Source organism: Rhinatrema bivittatum, chromosome 6 (genome assembly GCF_901001135.1).
Source record: "Rhinatrema bivittatum chromosome 6, aRhiBiv1.1, whole genome shotgun sequence".
Taxonomy (NCBI): domain Eukaryota; kingdom Metazoa; phylum Chordata; class Amphibia; order Gymnophiona; family Rhinatrematidae; genus Rhinatrema; species Rhinatrema bivittatum.
The window spans coordinates 38179322-38202810 of NC_042620.1; the positions used below are offsets into that span (position 1 = coordinate 38179322).

At 48.3% G+C, this 23489-nt stretch overlaps 1 protein-coding gene across 4 annotated transcripts in view; it reads left to right on the forward strand.

The window, feature by feature from the left end:
- The window catches only part of PARP9 (poly(ADP-ribose) polymerase family member 9), a 110501-nt gene that overhangs the window by 80290 nt on the left and 6722 nt on the right, over nucleotides 1–23489 (forward strand). For all 4 annotated transcript variants that reach the window (XM_029605299.1, XM_029605297.1, XM_029605296.1 and 1 more), the window contains exons 10-11: nucleotides 20034–20182; nucleotides 21311–21485. In XM_029605299.1, the coding sequence (XP_029461159.1) occupies nucleotides 20034–20182; nucleotides 21311–21485 (324 nt within the window). The remainder of the gene's footprint in view (nucleotides 1–20033; nucleotides 20183–21310; nucleotides 21486–23489) is intronic.

A 23489-nucleotide genomic window follows, 5' to 3' on the forward strand; every position in this document is an offset into this window, starting at 1 on the left:
ACAGATTTTAAAAGCGTTGTGCATGCAAAAACGGCCACATACATGTATAAGTGGAACTGCGCGGGAGTATGTGAATTTTAAATAGCTGGGGGGGGGGGGGGGGGGGGGGGGGGAGAAACATTGATATACACACGCCCAGAAAAAGTAGGCGGAAAAGGGGCAGGGCATGGGCATTCCAGAGGCGGGACCAGCACTGATGTGCCAGCTCCTCAGTAGGCGTAAGAGTCAGGGGGGGGGGGGGAGGGCAGAGAGAGAGCAAGCCTCTTTATAAGGCTAAGTCTGATACTCTATATATGGAACATTGTAAGGGGGCACTTTGGTTCGTGATGAGTTTTTGGGAGGTGGGTTGGGTGTAGGGGGGTGGTGTTAAAGACACATTCAGAGGTATCCATTGTAAAGTTGACATCATTAAAGAATTTTAGACTTTAGAAGTGATAAAAAGGAGTTGATTTGCTAGCTGCATTGTGCGCAGAGCTGCAGAGAAGAGTATTTTATAACCTACATGTATACTTTCTAAAATAGCGCATATAAGAAAATTATTCCTTACCTGCTAATTTTCGTTCCTGTAGTACCATGGATCAGTCCAGACAGTGGGTTATATCCCCCGATCAGCAGATGGAGTCAGAACAGAGTTTCAGAGCGTCAGCATATAGAGTAGTGCACCCTCTGCTGGAGCTCAGTATTACGCATAGCAAAGCCCAAAAGCAAAACACAACATTTTGGATCCAGATCCGTCCCCAAAAAGGAACAGAGAAAGATATAAGTAAACAAACAGTCAACGGGACCACCAACAGTCAACTTGTGAGGAGCTGTGAACAGTAACAATAATCAGAAACAAACAGAATGAAAGTTACCTGGAAGAATCCGAGCAGGACCTAATGAAACCCCTAGTGGCGGGTGTCTGGACTGATCCATGGTACTACAGGAACGAAAATTAGCAGGTAAGGAATAATTTTCTTTTCCCTGTACGTACCTGGATCAGTCCAGACAGTGGGATGTACCCAAGCTTCCCTAAACCGGGTGGGGTCCTGAGAGACCTGCTCGGAGAACTTGATCGCCAAAAGAACCCGTGTACTGAGGCGCCAGGTGTAGTCTGTAATGTCTGGAAAAAGTGTGCAACGACTTCCACGTCGCCACATGGCAGATTTCCTGGGAGGAAACAGAGCGAGATTCCGCCCAGGACGCCGCTTGGGATCGCGTGGAATGAGCAGACACGCTGCGAGGCGGCACCCGCCCCGCCGCAATGTAAGCCGATGAGATGGCGTCCTTTATCCAGCGCGCAATAGTCGTCTTGGATGCCTGAGAACCTCTCCTCGGTCCTGACCAGAGGACAAACAAATGATCGGATACCCGGAAGTCATTGGTAACCTCCAGGTAACGGAGCAGCACACGCTTGACGTCCAGGAGCCGGAGAGACCGGGGTTCCTCTGGAGCGAACGCTGGAAGCTCCACCGTTTGATTGACGTGGAAGGCCGAGACCACCTTTGTTAGGAAGGATGGCACCGTACGAAGGGAAACCCCGGAGTCGGAGAAATGCAGATAAGGGTCCCGGCAGGACAAGGCTTGGAGCTCTGAGATCCGGTGAGCAGAAGAGATGGCTACCAGGAAAACCGTCTTGAGGGTCAGGTCCTTGAGGGAGGACCCCCTCAGGGGTTCAAAAGGAGGGCCCGACAGCGTTCGCAGCACCAAGTTGAGGCTCCAAGAAGGGAAAGGATCCCTGACCGGTGGCCGTAGGTGATTGGCACCCTTCAGAAAACGTGCGATATCCGGCTGAAGGGGTAGAGAGCAGTCCTTCTGTACCAAGACATTCAAGGCCGCCACCTGAACCCGGAGTGAATTATAGGCGAGACCCTTATCCAGACCATCCTGTAGGAAATGAAGGATCAGCGGGACAGTCGCCTCCATGGTTTGGACCCCGCGGTCGGAGCACCAGGCTTCGAAGACCTTCCAAACTCGAACGTAAGCGACGGAGGTCGAAGGCTTGCAGGAACGAAGCATCGTTGAGATCACTGTCTCCGGGTAGCCTCTGTGGCGGAGACAGCGCCGTTCAAAAGCCAGGCCGCAAGACAGAAGAGTTCTGCCTGCTCGAAAAATACCGGCCCCTGACGCAGAAGATGAGGAAGATGGGACAGGCGAAGTGGGCCGTCCACCGTCATCTGAAGTAGATCTGCGAACCATGGCCGACGGGGCCATTCCGGGGCGACGAGAATTACAGTCCCTCGATGATGTTCCAACCTGCGGAGAACCTTGCCGACCAGAGGCCAAGGAGGAAACACATAGAGCAGTTGATCCGACGGCCACGGAAGGGCGAGGGCATCCACCCCCTCCGCGCCGCGCTCTCTTCTGCGGCTGAAGAAGCGTGGAGCCTTGGCGTTGAGAAAGGTCGCCATTAGATCGAGGCGTGGAGTCCCCCAACGACGGACGATGAGATGCATTGCCTCGTCGGAGAGAGCCCACTCGCCGGGGTCTAGCTGTTGACGACTCAGGAAGTCCGCTTGAAAGTTGTCCACCCCGGCGATGTGAGAGGCCGCTATCCGGACGAGACTGCTCTCCGCCCACTCCATCAGGGGAGTTGACTCAAGGGAGACATGCTTGCTTCTTGTCCCCCCTTGACGATTGATGTAGGCCACGGTGGTGGCGTTGTCCGAGAGGATCCTCACCTCTCTGTGTCGCACCAGGGGAAGAAAACGCTGGAGAGCGAAACGCACGGCTCTCGTTTCCAGGCGATTGATCGGCCACTTTGCCTCCTCTGGGGTCCAAGTCCCCTGCGTGGCGCTTCTTTCGCAGACGGCGCCCCATCCCGCGAGGCTGGCATCGGTGGTCACCACCACCCAATTGGGAACCTCGAGCGAGACTCCCCGAGCCAGATGCGAGGGGACAAGCCACCAATCCAGGCTTTTCCTGGCTAATGGTGGAAGCGGCAGGATCACCTGATACTCCTGGGAGACTGGTTTCCAACGGGATAGCAGGGACGCCTGCAGTGGACGCAGGTGTGCAAACGCCCAGGGTACCATGTCGATGGTGGAGGCCATTACTCCCAGGAGCTGCAGATAATTCCAGGCGGTTGGTTCTTCCAAAGATAAGGGTCCCGGAGCCGAAAACCGAGACACGTGCTCCCTCAGGGCTTGCGCCATGTCCTGGCGCAGGAACACCATACCCCGCCGGGTATCGAAGCTCGCTCCTAAGAAATCCAGGTGTTGCGAGGGCACAAGGGAACTCTTTGGAAGGTTCACCACCCAGCCCAGAGAGCGTAGGAATTGTACTACTCTGGCCACTGAGGTCTGACCATGTGAGAAGGACTTCGCTCGAATCAGCCAGTCGTCTAGGTGTGGATGTACTAGGATACCCTCCTTGCGGAGGGCCGCCACCACCACTACCATGATCTTTGTGAAGGTCCGAGGTGCGGTCGCCAAACCGAAGGGAAGCGCCTTGAACTGAAAGTATTGACCGAGAATCTTGAAGCGAAGATACCGCCGGTGAGCCGGCAGGATGGGAATGTGCAAGTATGCTTCCGAGAGATCCAGTGAAGCGAGGAATTCTCCCTTGTGCACTGCAGCAATCACTGATCGAAGAGTCTCCATGCGGAACCGGCTGACCCTGAGGGCCTTGTTTACCTCCTTCAAGTCCAGGATGGGCCGAAAGGAACCGTCCTTTTTGGGAACGATGAAGTAAATGGAATAGTGGCCCAAGCCCACCTCGTCGAAGGGGACGGGAACGATGGCCCCTATTTCCTGCAGTCAGTCTAGTGTTTGTTGAACCGCTATCATCTTGAGATCCGAACCGCAGGGGGAGAAGATGAACCGGTCCCTCGGGGAGCGGACAAACTCCAAGGCGTAACCGTCTCTTTATGGTGTCCAGCACCCACTGGTCCGTGGAGATAACTGCCCACTCCTCGTAGAAGTCCATGAGGCAGCCTCCGATCCGGGGAGGTGAGAAGTGGGCTCCTTTGGCATCATTGGGAGGACTTTGTGGGCGGATTTCCCTGCCCTGGACCCTCTCTTGCGGGCCTCCGCCCACGAAAGGAACGAGACCAAGGCTGGGATCTTGTCGGCTGTGTCCGGGAACCGGACTGCCAGTAAGACCTATAACGTCGCTGTGCCCTGGCCCTGGTTCTACCGGAAGAAAATGACCTGAAGGAACGCTGTCTATCCTCCGGCAGCCGATGCACCGAATTTTCCCCCAGTGACTTGATGATCTGATCCAGGTCCTCTCCAAATAAAAACTTCCCCCGAAAGGGGAGGGTGCCAAGGCTCGACTTGGAGGAAGCATCCGCCGCCCAGTTGCGAAGCCACAAGAGCCGTCGGGCTGCTACAACCATTACGCGAAAGAGATCATATAAGGCGTCCGCCCCGTATGCTATGGCAGATTCCAGCCGGTCCGCCTGGGCGGCCTCTTCGGGGGGCAACTCCTGAGAGGTGAGAAGCTGCTGTACCCAGAGTAAGCTGGCCCTTTGCGCGAGCGAACTGCACATCACGGCCCGCATACCTAGGGCGGAGACTTCGAAGACCCTCTTGAGGAAGGTTTCTAGTTTACGGTCCTGCGTATCCCGCAGGGCCGTTCCACCCGTGACCGGGATGGTCGTCCTCTTGGTCACTGCCGACACCGCTGAATCCACCTTGGGCACCTTGATAAGATCCAAAAAATCCTCAGGGAGCGTGTATAGCTTTTCCATGGCACGTGTGACTTTCAAGGACGCCTCGGGAGTGTCCCACTCCCAGGTGAGAAGCTGTAGGAAGGACTCATGGATAGGGAAAGCCCTTGCCCTAGGACGGAGGGCGGCAAGTACTGGATCCCCTTTGCGAGAAGAGGTGGCGACGGCAGGAGCCACAGGGATCGGCGGATCTGGAGGTGGGTCGAGATCCAGCTCCTGAATAATATGGTGGATGAGTTCATCCAGCTCTTCTTTTTGAAAAATCCGTAGGGCTCGAGGGTCGTCCCCCTCAATATGTCCATCCGGATGCGCCTCCGGGGGTTCCGGGGAGTCGTCTCTCACCGGCGAAGCCACCCCCGTGGTACGCCGGGGTGGCACGGGAGAGGGACCCGGCAGGGATCCAGGCGTAACGGGCGAGGCGGTGAGACCAACAGCAAGTTTAGGAACATTGGGGGGAGGGGCCCCCAGGGAATTTGGCGCCTGCGCTCCCATACCCTGCAAATAAGCCATGTGCATTGCCAGAATAAAATCAGGTGAGAAAAACGGGGAGCTGATTGGAATCCCTGGGGGGGGACCGTCCTGGGAGCCCCGGTCGGGCAAACCGCCCGCCGGGGGCAAAGCCTGTTGAGAGCCAGTGCAACCAATCCTGTCTGCATCTGGGAGCGAGTCCGTCTCACGCTGTCCCCCTAAAATGGCCGCCGTTCCCGCCAAAGGCGGCGTCGTGGCCGGCCCGCGCCGCCCGGGCTGAGGAGGAGGCAGGTCCGAAATCGCACCGGAGGACTGCAGGGTGCCTTCCCCGTCGGGGAAGCACCGCTCACAAAGCCCCTCCCTCAGAAATCGATTCCCCGGTTCGCCGCAGGCCTCACACCTCGAGGACCGCGGCATGTCAGCACCGGGAAAAAAGCCTCGGGGGGGGGGGGGCCAAAAACAAGCTAGTGCCGCGGGGGGGCCTGGAATGGCCCTAACAACCCGCCGAAGGGGTCCAGGAACTGTGGGGAAAAAACCCCCGTTTCAGTTGAGCACACACCCGCGGGCGGAGCTTGCGAACCGCGGGACCCACAAACGACGCGTGGAGCGGCCGGAACCACCGGCATCCACGGGGCACCACCAAAAAGAAGCAAACCTGTGGAGAAAGAAACTCAAAAAACTTCCACTTACCCCAACGGAAGAGGAAAGGAGTACAGAATAGAGAAGGCAGAGCCACAGACACACGCCTCCTCAAAAATTGAAAAGTCTTTTTTTTTTTAATTTTAAGGATCCAAAATGAAGAGAAACATAAGACAGGGAAATACTGTGGAGAAAAATAAAGAAATAACCAAAAATTAAGAAACCCTGTCAATCTGGGGGAGCTAGTGGATCCCCCCACTCACATCTGCTGGAGTCAGAAGAATACTGAGCTCCAGCAGAGGGTGCACTACTCTATATGCCGACGCTCTCAAACTCTGTTCTGACTCCATCTGCTGGTCGGGGGATATAACCCACTGTCTGGACTGATCCAGGTACGTACAGGGAACTTTGCATGCGCACATGCAGCCCTTTTAAAATCTACCCGTAAGTGTTTCATTGCAGGCATTGTGCAGCACGACATAATGGCTTTTTCTTCAGCAGTGATTACCTTCTTGTCACCCTCCCCATACAAGCCACGTTTGTGGAATAATCTTGAAATTTTATTCAATAGAGTACATTTTCCCCAGTCTCAGCCAGAGACCTCTGTAGTTCTTTTAAAATAATCTTAGACCTCGCAGGGACCTTCTTTAGCAGTTCCTTATCTATGGCTACAGACTTTAGAGGAATGGCCTGATCACGGCAATGTCTTGGTGGTGATGAACATGACTGTGCCCCAAGGGGTATTCAGACACACACAAAAATTTTTTATAGCTTTCCCCCAAACAATACCTTTGAATAAAGTTATTCTATTTGGCAGCTCCTTGTTCTGCATGGTTTTTGAGCTTTGCTTTATATTCTCTTTAAGATCATGAGAGGTCTTGAATGAGTAGATGTGAATTGGTTATTTACACTTTCAAATAATAGAAGGACTAGGGGGCATTCCATGAAGTTAGGAAGTAGCACATTTAAGACTAATCGGAGAAAATTCTTTTTCACTCAACGCACAATTAAGCTCTGGAATTGTTACCAGAGGATGTGGTTAGTGTAGTTTGGTTCAAGAAAGGTTTGGATAAGTTCTTGGAAGAGAAGTCCATTAACTGCTATTAATCAAATTTACTTAATTGCATCAGTAGCATGGGATCTTCTTAGTGTTTGGAAAATTGCCAGGTTCTTGTGGCCTGGTTTGACCTCTGTTGGAAACAGGATGCTGGGCTTGATGGACCCTTGGTCTGACCCAGTATGGCAATTTCTTATGTTCTTAACAAACAGCTTGTTTCTTCATTTAGGAGGATTTGAACCAGTTCAACTACTTAAATTCAGCCCAGCTGTGTCCAATTAAACTTATGGGCCTCATTAAGGCATTTTATTGAACCAGTGCTATGACAAAGGGCATGAAGACTTAGGAAAATCAAGAATTTTTAGGCCAATATTCAAAAACATTAGGACTGATAACTTCTCCAGCTAAATGTTTTCCTGGATTTTCAAAAGGATAAACATCCTGCTGAATATAGAAAAGTATAAGAAAAGTAGTCCAAGTACCTATAATTAAAAACTCACCTGAGCTAAAATATTCCAGTTTATCCCTGTCAACTGAAAAGCAGAATGTAAATACAAACAAAAAACACCCTTTGAAATGTTTGTATGCTAATTCCAGAAGTCTAAGAAGTAAGATAGAATTAGAGTGTATAGCTGTGAACGATGACGGACTTAATTGGCAGAGACATGGTGGAAAGAGGATAACCAATGGGATAATACTATACCAGGGTACAAATTATATCTCAATGACAGAGGAGCATCTTGGTGGCAGGGTGGTGCTTTGTCTGCAGTGGCATAGAGTCCAACAGGATAAAGATCCTTCATGAGACTAAATGCATAATCAAATCCTTATGGGTAGAAATCCCTTGTGTGTTTGGGAATAGTTTAGAGATAGGCATATACACCATCCACCTGGCCAAAATGGTGAGATACAGTGAAATGCTAAGAGAAATTAGGGAAGCTAATCAAACTGGTAGGGCAGTAATAATGGGAGATTTCAATTACCAAGGAAAGGAACTGTTACTTCTTGTCACAACGAGTACATAATCCAACAGGAAAACGTTATGCAATTCAATTTTTCTTTCAATGTGCAATCTGGTTGTTACTTTTAAAGGACCATCATAACACCCGTGGGCATACTGAGTCATTTGCCATCATGTATTGCCACCTCGGGTCATGCTTAATCATGGGTCCATGTCCTTTATTATTAAACACTTTTTTCTTATTTTTATGTTGTTTTTTTCAAACGAAATTTTCTTTAAAATTAAAAGTGGAATGGTACCTTCCTTTATATGACGTTTCTTCAGTTCTCACTCGGTGCAACCGCACTCTCAAGGACAATTACATTCTGATGATCATTTAAAGACAGTTTTCTCTCAGAGGGCGATTAGCCCTGCTCCAGCCCGACGAACGTTTCGCTAGTGCTGCTTCAGGGGCTGTAATCAAGGTGAATTCTTCCAAACTTTTCAACGAAAGGTTCTACTTCTCGTTTCCACTTACTCTGCTATATTGCTGAAAAGTTTTTTGTGGACAAACATCAGCGTTACTCAATGTAATTATTTACCGCACATACTTTCAACTATAAAGTGGCACAAATTTACAATTTTCATGGGTGAATGAAATTCCAGTGCTGACTTACCAGACCTTGCCGCCTTTTCCTCATTTACTGGCGTCTAGGTGGGGTTATCGCGAGACTACTAGTGATTTTATATCGTGTGTCATACATCAGCTGTGTGTGCAATTTGACTAAGTAAATGGGTTCACATGAAGTGGACCCATTCAATTTCCTTGTTCAAGCCGTGTGGCATTACAGTGTTCAATTGAAAAATCCAGCGTTGCTCACTCTGTCTGAGACGTCGGGTTCTATTGCCTCGTCTCCAATGCATTGGTACTATTTCCAAAATAGTCCAGCGGATCTCAGTGAAGGTGTGGTTATTTGCCATGAAATGAGCTACCAATGGTTCCTCTGTTCGTTTTGTGTTAATACAACATTTATGCTCTGTAAGTCTCGTGCGAATAGCACGCTTGGTCATGCCCACGTAAATCAATTGACAGGGACAGTAGATGGCGTAGATGACAAATGAGGTTTTACATGTTGCCTGCGGTAACGGGACCATGCGTCCTGATAAAATCCTGATGGTGGTTTGGGTAGACTTTAGGCTGCACAGGGAACAGTTGGTGCATTCACTAATGTTTGTTGACAAAATCACGGACTGACGATCACTGGAATGTACAATCTGGTCTTTTATGTTTCTACAACACGGGTAGGCAATGCGAATAGGCTCTTGGAACAATGGATGTAATTCTTGTAGTATTGTCCAATGTTTTCTGATAGCTCTGCTGATAAGCGGGGTAGCCAGTGTGTGCTTAGTGACCAACGTCTGTGGGTCGAATCCCCCACATTTTTCTGAAGGAAGAAATAATCTCTGTTAGAGAACAGTGCTCTTTGGTACGCTTTTTTAACGCTTGAGACTGGATATCCACGCTGCAAAAAGTGTTTAACCAGTTGCTCTGCTTGTGATTTGAATTCTGTATTGTCGGTGCATAGACGCCGTATCTGCAGAAATTGTCCCACTGGAAGATTGGATTTAAAGGTACTGGGATGGAAACTGTCATACCGTAACAAATTATTTCGTTGATTAGGTTTACGGTACAAGGTAGTGACCACTGTGTTGCCACTTCTTCTGATCAGGATGTCTAGATAACGCTACTTGTTGGAAATCAAACTGAATGGTAAATTTTAAACTGGAACTTAAGTTATTTAACCAATTGTGAAATTGCAACAATGATGCTTGAGACCCTTGCCACACAATGAAAATATCGTCTATATACCTTCTCCAATGTTTTAGGTATGGTGTCCACTGATTTTGGTAGATATGCTGGTGTTCAAATTCGGTAACAAATAAATTAGGTACATCAGGAGCCATGGCCGCTCCCATGGCAGTGCCGCGTATTTGTAAAAAGAATTTCTCTTGAAACGCGAAATAATTTTTGCTCAATGCTAAGTGCAGTAATTGAATGAGAAAGGAGGTAGGGATGCGTTGCGGTGATGGATGGGTATTCAAAACTGAAGATATAACTGTGAGAAGTTCTTAGCTTGACAATGCTTATGTTTTATCCTATTTTCTTCAGATGGATCCTTCTTCCAGTTTTTGAAGGATGTTTTTTTTGGCTAAAATAGCCTCTTTCACCTCACCTTTTAACCATGACAGTAATCGTTTTTCCTTCCACTTTTCTTAATGCGCGGAATACATATGGACTGCGCCTCTAGGATTGTATTTTTAAACAATGTCCATGCCTGTTGAACACTTTTAACCTTTGCAGCTGCACCTTTCAGTTTTTTTCTAACTATTTTTCTCATTTTATCAAAGTTTCCCTTTTTAAAATTTAGTGTTAGAGCTGCAGATTTACTTATTGTCCCCCTTCCAGTTATTAGTTGCAGAGGTATTGTCTCCGCAAACTCCTGGACTAGTTTCCAGAGATATCTACTATATTGGGTCATGTATAATTGATATGCTGCTATTCGCGCTATCAACATGGACCCTTGGAAAACATCTAATGCCTTCTGTTCCTTACCAGGAGGAGCAGAGGAATGTGGGCATGATGGTTTAGCTCTTTTCTGAGCTGATTCCACGACTACAGAGTGGTGGGGCAGCTGACTTTTTGAAAACCTGGGGTTTATTGTACCAGGTACGTAACATCTGTCTTTCTATTGACTAGAGGTACCTGTACCTTGGACATGGATGGTCCCACAGGCGGTGCAAGTGGTCTAGAAGAACTTCATGCACTGGTATTGCCATTATTTCCTTTGGAGCATTTACGAATTGTAAGACCTCCAACATCTTGTGGCGAGCGTCTTCCTCCGTAACTAGTGAAAATGGGATAGTCTCAGACATCTGTTTGACAAAACTGGCAAAGGAGAGGTCTTCCGGAGGAGATCATCGCCTTTCTTCCGGGGTGAAGGCTCTGAGTGCAAGTCCTCGGAGGTTTGTGAAGAATCATCTGAGGATGCATCTTCCCATGGATTATAGGGACTTTCCCCTTCTCCCAGTGGACTTCCTGAAGGAGGAAGTATGCCAAAGCCGAGAGGGCAGGAAGGCATCGATGGAATCGGTGCTGGCATCGAGGGCACCGGAGCAGATGAGGTGAGCTTGGGTACCGGTAGCCCCGATGGCCCTAGCATGGGCTCCAGTATAGATGGTTCCCGTGGAGGTATCTGGCGGGGAATCGATTCTTCCTCCTCCGAGAAATCTGGTATTGGAATCGGGACCTGTGCAGGCCTCGATGGACGACTCGGTGCCAGAGTGTCCAGTGGCAGAGGAGTCTGTAGGGCACCGATGAGCGTATCAAGGCACTCAAGGAGTGGTGCGAACATCAAGGGGGCCAGTATGGGGGCCGGCGGCGGCGATTGGAAGCCTCGTAGGGCTTTAGCACTGCCTCTTGGACCTTGCGGTCCAACTCTTCCGGCATGGATGGCACGGATGCTGGGGTAGGTGGCAGGCTAGGCGTCACCGGAGCTTCCACGGGGGCCCGTGGAGTCTCGGTGCCCAGCCCCGGTATTGGTGGGGAATGCCTAGGGGTCCCGGGTCCAGAGGAGGATGGGGGCTTCTCTCCCTGGGCCCTCTTCGCAGGTGGCTCGATGGAAGTCGATTCCGCTGTGATATTGGTGCCAGCATCAGTTGGGGACGCCAGCCGGTGTCAGTGTTTCCCTCTGTGCTCATTCCGGTCCTTCTCCGGCACCAAGGACGATGACCCCGATGTCTTCGATGGAGTCAGGGACAGACTGTCACCCTGTCCACGGTGTTCCTGGTGAAGCGTCTCCCGAGGTCGATGGCCCCCCCCCCCCCCAGTCGGTGGTGCTTGAACTGGCGTCGATGGAGCAGTACGTTTTGAAACAACCTTCTTTCTTTTCAATAAGAATATAATTAATACATTCCTAGATTTGTCAAGGCATTAAAAAAAAACAAACTGTGTAGATGCAACCGTTATGGGGATGGCCAGAGCCAGAGCCTCTCAGTGGTGCATGAGCTATGATGGAATTGTGGCCTACGTGTCCATAATTGCTTCCATTGCCCTTGAGAGGCAAAATGCAAACTGAAATGAATGAAAACCCCCACATTCATGGGCTCCAGACAACATGACCAGTTGTAGTAGAAACACATAGGTTTCTCGTAACAGAAACAAATAAAATAGGTAAAGGATGCATAAACATTTAATTTTACCAATAATTCTGTGACAAATTGCCATTTTTACTTCTTTACATAGTAACATAGTAATGATGGCAGAAAAAGACCAAATGGTCAGTCTAGTCTGCCCAGCAAGCTTCCCATGGTAGTAACTGCCGCTCCGTGCAGGTTAAGCTTTTTTATTTATTCCCAACCTCTAGCCCAGGGGTCGGGAACCCATGGCTCGCGAGCCAGATATGGCTCTTTTGAGGGCTGCATCTGGCTCGCAGACAAGTGTCGCCATACTTCGCGGTTCCCGCTGACCCAGCTGCTCCCCGGTCCTCCGCTGCCCGGGCTTAAAATGCTGTCAGCCCGGGCGGAACGCGGCAGGACAGCTGGAGTCCAGCGGCACCGGCGTGCTCTCTTCTCCCCCCCCCCCCCCCCCCCCCGCGGCCCGGAAGAGGAAGTGGAGAGCATCGGGTGCCTGCGCGGGAAGAAGAGACCACACTAGCGTGGTCTCTTCTTCCGCGCAGGCACCCGATGCTCACCACTTCCTCTTCCGGGCCGCGGGGGGGAGGAGAAGAGAGCACGCCGACTGGAGTCATCCGGGTGCCTGCGCGGGAGGCATCGGGTGTCAGCCGGGCGCCAGCGCTGGAGTCATCGGGTGCCTGCGCGGGTCTTCCCGCGCAGGCACCCGATGCTCTCCACTTCCTCTTCCGGGCCGCGGGAAGAAGAGAGCACGCCGGTGCTCTCTTCTTCCCGCGGCCGGAAGAGGAAGTGGAGAGCATCGGGTGCCTGCGCGGGAAGACCCGCGCAGGCACGCTAGTGTCCGACGGGAAAAAGACTGCAGCGCGGCTCGGAGGAAAATGAAAATCTTCAACCGCGGCCGATGGGACTCCGCCTTCGCCTCCGCGCGGGCTGAAAATGAAGGAGGTTAGCGTTGGGAGGTGGCTGCTGCTGCCGCGAGTTCCCGGGGGGGGGGGGAAGGGGGAGAGAGAGAGTGAATGAATGAGCGAGCAAGCATGTGTGTTTGAGATCCTGTGTGTGTGAGTGAGAGATTGCATGTATGTGAATGATTGAGAGCCTGTATATGTGAAAGAGAGTATGTCTGTGATTGAGATCCTGCCTGTGAGAGAGAGAGCATGAATGTAAGTTTACCATTGGGAACCTGTATGTGTAAGTTTGTAATTGAAAACCTGTTTGTTTGAAAGAGTATGTGTGTATGATTGAGATCCTTTGTGTGGGAGAGAGATCATGTGTATGTATGATTAAGAGCCTGTGTGTATAAGTAAGAGAGAGATCATGTGTGTCTGTGTCTGATTGACAGCTGGTTTAGGTGATGGAGCATGTGAGTATGTGATTGAGAGCCTGTGTTAAATGAGAGAGAGAGACCATGTGTGTCTGTGTGATTGAGAGCTGATTTAGGTGAGGGAGCATGTGAGTATGTGATTGAGAGCCTGTGTTTAAATGAGAGAGAGAGACCATGTGTGTATGTGTGTGATTGAGAGCTGATTTAGGTGAGGGAGCATGTGAGTATGTGATTGAGAGCCTGTGTGTAAATGAGAGAAAGAGAGGACATGTTTGTAAGCATGTGAATGAGAGTCTGTGTGTGAGAGAAAAGACAGCATGTATTTATGTGATTGAAAGCCTGTGTGTGTGTAAGCGTGAAAAGATAGACAGCATGTGTGTAAATGTGTAATTAAGAGCCTATATAAGTGAGAGAGAAAAAACATTGTATATGTGAGTGACTGAGAGCATGTGTGTATAGGTGTGTCATTGAGAGCCAGTGTGAGAGAGAGCGCTGGTATGTGACTGAGAGAGGAGAAAGTTCCAAGCAAACCACCCCACCTCCTGCTAATTCAGAACAATCTCAGGACACCTGGATATCAAACGTTCCCAGGTATGCAGAGCAAAAAAATTTTTGTATCCTTATTATTTTTCATTACTGGATCTTTGTGTCTGCTATTTTGAAATATTTTGTTGGTATCTGGAAATGTTTATATGAGTTTTTAATTATTGGATATTCCACTCATCAGCTGTTTCGAAATATGTTCTTTTTGTTAGTACAGTTTTACTGCTGATAATTTTATATTTCTTGATTTGTTTTATAAGGATGTGTGATGTTTCTTTTTCCTTTGTTACACTGCATACAGAGACTCTGGCTTGTTGCAGTTTCCAATTCAGTTTTTGTCTGCATGCTTCTTGTTATGCGTTTTGGTCTCTTTATTCTATGTTAGGTGAGGGACAGCACGTGATTCAGGTGAGGTTTTCTGCTGGCGTGTAGTTTCTGTGTAGGACTCTATAGCAGCCTGACTTGGCCCGTTTTCCTAATAGGAGATGTATTGGTGTCTTAAGGCCTGGTGTAATATTTTCAGAGACTTATTGTACTTTAAAAGTGTGATCTTACATAAAATGCACACATTTACTTGTATTTAATTTTAAACATATTGTATGGCTCTCTTGGAATTACATTTTAAAATATGTGGCGTTTATGGCTCTCTCAGCCAAAAAGGTTCCTGACCCCTGCTCTAGCCTTTAGAGATCCACAGTGTTTATCCCATGCCCCTTTGAAATCCTTCACAGACTTACAACCATTGGGTTTAATGCTAAATCCTTGGTGCAAAAAGCAGCAAATTCTCATGGACTTGGTGGTCATTTCTACCTAAAAAGACATCAAAATCAGTGGGTTAATATTAACATGCTTTTATAGATGTGTATAATTCTCATTTTATGAATACGTGAAAGGTAAAAATTCCAGGTTTCCTAGTGTGTAGCCGAATGGACTCTGGAACACTGGGTTATATGCTCCCCTGCTAGCAGATGGAGACAGTCTGGTTTCAAAGCTGACGTCACCTTAGTTATACCCTTGCAGTGACCTCTGCCCTCCAGTATCTCTCTGTCTCCTAGCAGATGTGGACGTGCTTTCCCTACACCAGCATTGGTGGCATAGCAGGATTGCAGTACTCATTACAAGAGGAAAATTTACATTTAAGTTGGAGAAATATTGAGTCCCGTTCTCCTGTGGTGATACCTTCCCCCAGTTGATAATTCCTGAGGCGATTTCCAAGATCCCTCAGAGGTGTACTTTGGTCTGGTAGCTGGTTTCCGGCGTGGACTTTGCTGCTGAAGCAACTGAAAGGCAGTGGGTGCAGGAAGCCGAGCGAAGTGGTGATGGCCAAAGCCCTCTTCCCCCGCAGCCGGATACCGTCTCTGTACTCAGCCGGTAAGCACTGAACCCAGATAAGTAAAGAGAGAAGAGGATTCCTCCCGATTCAGACACATGGAAGGGCTTCAGTAAGTCTTTCCTCTGGTTTCCTTGCACGGTGCGCCGTATCAACGACGTTCCTGATCCCATTCGGGCAAGGGAAGGGGGCTTCACTATGAGGAAGCCCAGGGAGGATTGAATTCCTAGAACTTTTCCAAGCTGGGCTCCTCCCATTCAGAAGATGGGTCTGCCACAATCTTATCTGGTAGCAGCCTGGATCTGAGTAATCCCGGGGCTGGATCTACCTCGGGAGAGGGCAATTCAGCTGCACCTGCCCCAGTCCCCCCAGAGTTAAGTATGGACCCGGCGGCTTTTTCTTGGGTGGAATTTTTCCAAGGCCTTCAAGCCTTCGTACAGGCACAGTCTGTCTCTTCTGCCCCTGTCTGGACCTAACCCAGCTGGGAAGGTCTTTCTCTTTCAGCCCCATCAGCATGCCTCGAGACATGCCTCGTCTCACCAAGGGTGTCCTTGATAGGGACCCAGACACCATGGACAACAAAGGGGATGCAGACTCATTGGAGGATGGGGAAATCCCTCCAGGCTTGGAGCCATATCGGAACATGTTGCGGTTTTTCCATAGAGATGAATTGCTGGCCCTGGTTTCCCAGACCTTGAAGACTCTGGGAGTTCCTGGCATGGACTCTTATGAATGAAACCAAAGAAGAACCCCATCCTGGTCTCTCTATGGAAAGCATCTTTCTATTTGTTGATGCTGGAATGGGATGCCCCAGAAGCCAGCTTTAAAGGAGGTCAAGCATTGGAAGCTCTGTACCCCCTGGATCTGGCGACCAGAGAACATCTGTGTTTTCCCAAAGTAGATGCCCTGATCTGTGCCGTTTCAAAGCAAACAACTATCCCAGTGGAGGGAGGAGCAGTCTTAAAGGATGCACAAGAAAGGCGGCTGGAATCCATCCTTAAACAAGCATTTGGCGTAACAGCAATGAAACTGCAGATTGCTTCTTATTGTGCCCTGGTGGCGCACTCGTGGCTGCTTCTCTCTTGAGAGAGACAGATAACTCTGGAGCGCCTTTAAGAGAGGTTATGGAACCCACCGCTGCCTTTTCCGTACCTTAGCCAGAGGAGTGGTCTCAGTGGTGGTGGCCAGAAGACAGCTATGGCTGTGGAATTGGTCAGCGGACGCGACCTCTAAGGCAAATCTTACAAAGATGCACCTTAAGGGATCCCTCCTATTCGGTAGCAAACTGGAAAAGCTGGCCAGTAAGTGGGGTGAATCTCCAGTGCCTCAGCAACTGGAAGATAAGAGAAAGAGGTCCACAGCGCCCCTCGCCTATGAGGGTTCAGTCTGGGGCTCCCAGCTTTTACTGCCTACAGGAACTCATCATTTCAGACATCTCGGTCCTTGGGAAGGTCTCAGTCCTTTTGGAGTTGACAACCAAAGAGAGGGGCTGGTTCAGGTTCGGCCCAAACTCCCAAATGAAGTTTTGCCGACCCATCCACGGGACGAGGAGATAGGGGGTTGACTATCCCTCTTGTACCAGTGGTAAGTCGAGATCATGTCGGACAAATGGGTACTGGATATCATATGGGAAGGATATGTGCTGGAGTTTCGCAGCATCCCTCGGGACATATTTATGATGTCTCTGTGCCACTCCAAGCACAAGAAGCTGGCAGTGGAATCTACTTTGATGAGGTTCCTCAATTTGAGGGCTATAATTCCAGTACCTGCGCCCCAGGAAAATACGGGGCGCTATGCCATCTGTTTCATCGAACCCAAGAAGGAGAGTTCCTTTCGCCCCAACATGGATCTCAAGAGCGTCAGCTGTCATTTACAAGTAATTCATTTCTGCATGGAAACTCTACGCTCTGTCTAATGGCCGTACAACCGGGGAGTTCTTAACCTCCCTGGACCTCTGGGAGGCCTACTTCCACATTCCAATCTGACAAGACCACCAGCGTTTCCTATGCTTTGCAGTGCTAGGCCACCATTATTAGTTTCGGGTGCTGCCCTTCAGCTTGGCCACCACCCTCAGAACATTTTCCATAATTATGGTGGTCGTGAGTTTGGGAGCAGTGGCACTGAGGAAAGAAGGAATCCTGGTGCACCCATACTTGGACGACTGATTGATCCAGGCAAAGTCGTTAGAGGAGAGCCTCCAGGTGACTTGCAGGGTTGATGTCCCTGCCTCAGGAGCTTGGTTGGGTCGTAAGATGGACAGAGCAGTTTCAAGCTCTCCTGATCCTTAGAGTATTTGTGGGGCTGGTTTGATACCAAGCAGGACAAGGTCTTCCACCCTCAAGGATAAGGAAGATGATGTGTCAAGTGTGCTGGTTGACTAACACCATACGCCTCAGGGTATGGAGCTATCTTCAGGTCCTCGGTCTGATGGCTTTAACCCTGTAGGTAGTACCATGGGCGAGGGCACATATGCGTCCACTTCAACGCTCCCTGCTGTCACATTGGAATCTTCTGTCCCAGGACTATGCAATTTGCCTACACCAGCCGATGGAAGTATGTTCTCTGCTTCAGTGATGGCTGCAGGAAGCCCACCTGAGCAAGGGTATAAGCCTGTCCCCTCTGGAATGGCTAGTTCTCACGACAGACGCGAGCCTCACCGTCAAACTGATGACTCAGGAGCGTTGGACCAAGAAAGATGCGCTCTGGAACATAAACCGCCTGGAAGCCCGGACAGTCAGATTAGCGCATCTACAGTTCAGCCACAGGCTTCAGGGTCACGAGGACTGTGTGATGTCGGACAACGCAACAACGGTAGTCTACATCAACCACCAGGGAGGGACCAAGAGCCAGCAAGTGTCCTTGGAGATAGACGCCATTATGGAATGGGCGGAATTGAACCTACGGATGATTTCGACCTCCCAGATCGCAGGAAAAGACAATGTCAGAGCAGACTTTCTAAGCAGAGAGATTCTGGATCCAGGAGAATGGACATTGTCAACCAGAGCCATTCAGCTGCTGGTAGATCACTGGGACCTCCTATTCATCAACCTGCTGGCCTCATCTCACAATACGAAGGTCTCCAATTCTTCAGTCGCGGAAGAGATCAGCAATCCCTACGGATAATTGCCATTGTTCAGGCCTGAGAGGCCCTGCTGTACGCATTCCCTCCATGGCCTCTGCTGGGCAAGGTCATTCACAAGATCGAGTGCCATAGGGGACTAGTCTGGCTAGTGGCTCCAGATTGGCCCAGACACCCATGGTATGCAGACATGTGGAGGCTTCTGGTGGAGACCCCCTATGCCTTCCTCCACCCAGGGACCTGCTCCAACAAGGTCCAATCCTTCATGAGGACCTGACTCTAGTCTTACGGTCTGGCTCTTGAGAGGGCTCACCTGATGAAGCATGGATATTTGGCGGCAGTAATTTCCATTTGCTCCACGCTTGGAAGTTCTCAATGTAATTAGCATATGTGCGGATCTGGAGAATATTTGAGGCCTAGTGCAAGGACAACCAAAATTTCTATGGTTCTGGAATTTTTACAGGACGGCCTGAATAAAGGGTTGTCCCTTAACTCTTTGAAGGTCCAGGTTGCGGCTCTCTCCTGTTTCAGAGGCGATGTGAACGGAATCCGCTGGTTGGCACATCCAGACTTGGCCTGGTTCCTAAAAGTGGTTAAACACCTTTAACCACCCTTACGGTGGCCGGTCCCCCTATGGAATCTTAATCTAGTGTTGGATTGTTTTAGCAGGGCCTTCCTTTCGGTCGCTGCGCAATCTATCCCTGTGCCTGTTAACACTGAAGATGTTGTTCTTGGTGGCGATATGCCTGGTTCATCGCATCTCTGAACTACAGGCATTGTCGTGTCGGGAACCATTTCTCCGGACAAATCCAGGAGCGCTGCAGCTTTGCATCGTTCCTTTCTTCTTGCCTAAGGTAGTCTCGGAGTTTCACTTGAATCAGTACATTTCTTTATTGTCCCTAGCTCTAGAATTTGTTGGGTTCAAAAAAGGTTTGGATAAGTTCTTGGAAGAGAAGTCCATTAACGGCTATTAATCACGTTTACTTAGGGAATAGCCACTGCTATTAATTGCATCAGTAGCATGGGATCTTCTTAGTGTTTGGGTAATTGCCAGGTTCTTGTGGCCTGGTTTGGCCTCTGTTGGAAACAGGATGCTGGTCTTGATGGACCTTTGGTCTGACCCAGCATGGCAATTTCTTATGTTCTAGATGGACTCAAGGATATGGAAGACTACGGCCTCCTCCGCCATTTAAACGTCAGTAGGCTTTTAGTGAGGTATCTGGAAAACACGGAACCGGTGCGCAAGATGGACCGCTTGTTCTTCACAGTGGAAGGAAACAAGGCGAGGCAGCTTTGCAAGCTACCTTAGCTCGCTGAATCAAGGAGGTGATCACGGGAGCTTATGTAGAGGCAGGGAAGCCATTACCCTTTCAAATTAAAGCTCATTTCACTAGGGTCCAGGCAGTATCCTGGGCGGAAACTAAGCTACTGTCTCCTATCAACATCTGCCGAGCGGCGACATGGTCTTCCTTGTACACCTTCTCCAGGTTCTATCGCCTGGATGTTCGGGCCCAAGAGGATGCAGCCTTTACAAGGGTGGTGCTAACTGGACTGTGGGCAGCCTCCCACCCTATTCGGGAGTAGCTTTTGTACATCCTGAGTCCATCTGTCTACACTAAGGAAAACGAAATTATCAGGTAAGTAATTTCTCCATTTTGTCTTTTTTTTTTTTTTTTAAAGCATGTGATATTCAAACTGTTTATCTTTGCTTTATTTTCCACTAACATCATATTCTTGAAGGGACTAGAAGTGCAATCCTTAAGGAGTGAGTTGCAAAATTTTCTGGTATTTTTTTTTTTTCTGCTTAAACGTAGGTCTTCTGCAGCATGATTATCTTCAAAAAAAACGGGCAGCCCTGATGGGTTCCGATTTGTTTTACTGTAAATTGCCGGTGGAATTAAGTTCGCAAGAATTTCAAGACAGGAAGAGAGAGTTTGAAAAAGCAAACCTTCAGATAATCAAGGTAAGTGTGGCTTTGTCAGCTAATCTACAAATCTTTGGAGAATCTGGTATACAGATTCTCACTATTGAACCTTTTCTTATGAGTGGCATGAGATTCTTTGTGGTTGTTAGTAGGTGGAGAATGTCAAGAAATGTATGCATGTGGCTTTGGTGGTCCAGGGTGGAGGATGAAAGATAAAGGTTAATCCTCCTCTCTGGTGTCACCCTGGAATGGAAATTAGGATTCCATGTACGGACAGCAATTGAAGTTCTGAAGAACTCAGTCAGGATTATGGGTCTCCCTCAACAATCAGATGCAATTTCCATATCAAATATTAGCAAATGGCTTTAAGGCTAAAACTAACCAATCAGAAATGGAATTCTTCTCCTCTTCATTAGAGATGACAGGTGATTGTAAATTTTAGCTGACACGAAGCTGAACACTGATAGCAGTTGAATGTGTTATGTCTGTAGAGATGGAGGGCAGTAAAATGGTGTTAATAAGTGCATGAAATGATAGACCCTTCCTGGATAGATAGCTTTGTCTACATGTATGATACCTGGGAAGCAGAGAAAATACTTTTTTTTTTATTATTATTTAATTAAGTATGACACCTTACTGTAGAGTTAAATCTTCTAAGCATTTAAGAGCCTACCTTTAGGAGTTAGTCATCTAAATCACCCCCTTAGAAAATTAACTAGGGCTGCTTAAATTTAGGGGTCTAGTTTCACTAGGATCCTAAAAAATGGGTGGCTACGGGTGCAGATTTAGAGTAGGGAACAAGAAAGTTAGGAACCAGTCCTAGACTCCTACTTTAAGCTCCTTGTCAAATGAATTGCAAGTTTTAATTTAGGTACTTCAATTTTAGGATCTTAAATTTAGGTGAATTTTCAAGCAAAACTTTGGGCTCTGAAGTTTGACTGAAAATCTGACTAACTTTAGGCACAGGGCATTTTTTGAAAATTAATCATTATGTAAATGTTTCAAATGCTGCTCTTTCCCAAGTAAGTGGAGCGTAGGACTGTAGCTTGGGGATCCATTTGTTGTCGTAAGAAGTGTGCAAAATAATGTGTTGAAGAGAAGTATGATTTCTGTTTCATCTTTAATGAAATTTTCTTCTTCTTTTGCAAATTTGTGGGGTTTTTTAAGATGGAAAAAGTGCAGAATGTTCTCCTAATGGCACTCTACCAGTCAAGAAAAGATGATGTACAAAGAAAACATGGAAACATAAATGTAATGCACCAGCTGTACCAGCAGGTGCCTGCTCAGTTCTGTGATCTCGTGTGCAGAGTTGGATTTCAGAGGGTATACGCTCAGCCAGAAGGTAGGACACATGGCGGCGTTGCCATAGTTTGCATGAAGGCATTCAAGGAATTACATTTTGCATTAACCTCCTTTCCCCAAAAATCAAAGCAAGTTTTTAACTCTGATCTGTTATCTAAACTATTAAACACTAAGGGACCAAGTGAATCTGTTTACATGTTTGGTATGCGGTTGTGCATTTTGGCTAGAAACAGTGTGGCCATATATATAATAAAAATTATTCCATTAAAATATTTAAAAAATGGAGTATTATTGTATCATTTATAGCTGGTCTAGCGTTTCAAGGACCTAGACTCTACTTAGGGCCATCCTTAGGGAAGGGCAAAAAGGGGAGGCCCATGCTACCACCATAACCCTGCCCCAGCACTAAAATTTAAGTATTTTGCATTCATTTTCTAATTCTTTTGTACCAGATTAGAAAAAAAAAGAGTAGATATGTGTGTTTTGCTTATTTTAAATAAAGGCTTAGGTGGAAATATTTTTAAACCAGGACAAGCAGGATGCTAGTCCTCACATATGGGTGACGTCACCGACAGAGCCCGAATGCGGGAAAACTTCTGTCAAAGTTTCTATAAACTTTTGACTGGCTGCCTGAGGCTACTGAGCATGCCTGGCATGCCATGATATTCCCTGCCACAGGGGTCTCACTCCAGTCTTCGTTTTTCCACGTGCCCATTAGCACTGCGGTCGTCAGAGCCCTGTGAGTCTCCTCACAAACTTTACTAAAAAAGTTAAATAAAACTTCAAAGTTTTTTCCCACATCGGGTCTCATTCCTGTTTGAAACCGGACGGTGACAAATTTTTCTCAGTCTTCTCATTTTTTGGCAATTCTTTTTCTCAGACTTCCCATCGACGGCTGTCGGTTTTTTCAGCATGGCCTCCGGGTTCAAGAAGTGTTCTTGTAACCGGACCATGTTCGTTACAGATCCGCATAACAAATGTGTGATCTGCCTAGGAGAGAAACATGAAATTTCATCATGTTCTCAGTGCCAACAAATGACCCCCAAAGGGTCGAAAACTCAGACGGGAGAAGATGGCCCAGGTTTTCCAACTACAATTATTACCATCGCCATCGACTTCGACCAAGTCTTCACCTACAGGGGTAACTAAAAAGCTTTTACTAAAGAAAAAACATGTCGAGGGTTCGGGGGACGCGCCGTCACCGACACCGTCCTCCGCATCGATCAGGTCAGTGTTACAAACTAAGCAAAAACATAAGCACAAGCCCCATCGACCATCGTCGATACCACCATCGACGGAACCACTAGCGAAACGGCCTAAAGTCGTCGGAACTCCAACCTCGATGCCTGCGTTACCCTCGACGTCAACATCGCCTTCACTGATAACGACTACACTGGATTTCACATCCCTTGTTCAAAAATTAGTACTAGACGCATTACAGAAGCAACTTCCGGCGCCGGCACCAATGCCAGTGGACACACCGATGCCGGCGGGATCGCCGTTGCCGGCGTCATCGTCAATGCCAGCGGGATCGCCGATGCCAACTCTTGGTACTATACCATCCATACTACCGATAATGCAACCATTATCGATGCCTGTCACTTCCTCGATGCCTCCATCGACGTCAGTCACTTCGAGAATACCAATTTCAGAATTCTCATTCCTCCCTACCTCAACGACACCTATGTCCTTGATGTCAAGATCACTACCTCTGTACACCACTGCTCCCACTATACCATACCTTCCCAAAAAGGCATTTCACACTAAGAGAGCATCATTGGTAACAAAAGGACCAATCTCTGAAGAAAGATCCTTCCAGGATATTATTACCAAAAGATATACGGACTTACTATCTTCGTTACCAACCGCACCAGAAGATGTACCGCCTGAACATTCTTCATCAGATGATCCTTTACCAGGACCCTCTGGGATACACATACTCAAAAGGCAACACCACCTCATCAACCAACTCAATATGATTCATGGTCTGACACGGATTCCGAACCATCATCAGAGGATTTTATGTCAGATCCATCTCCGCCAC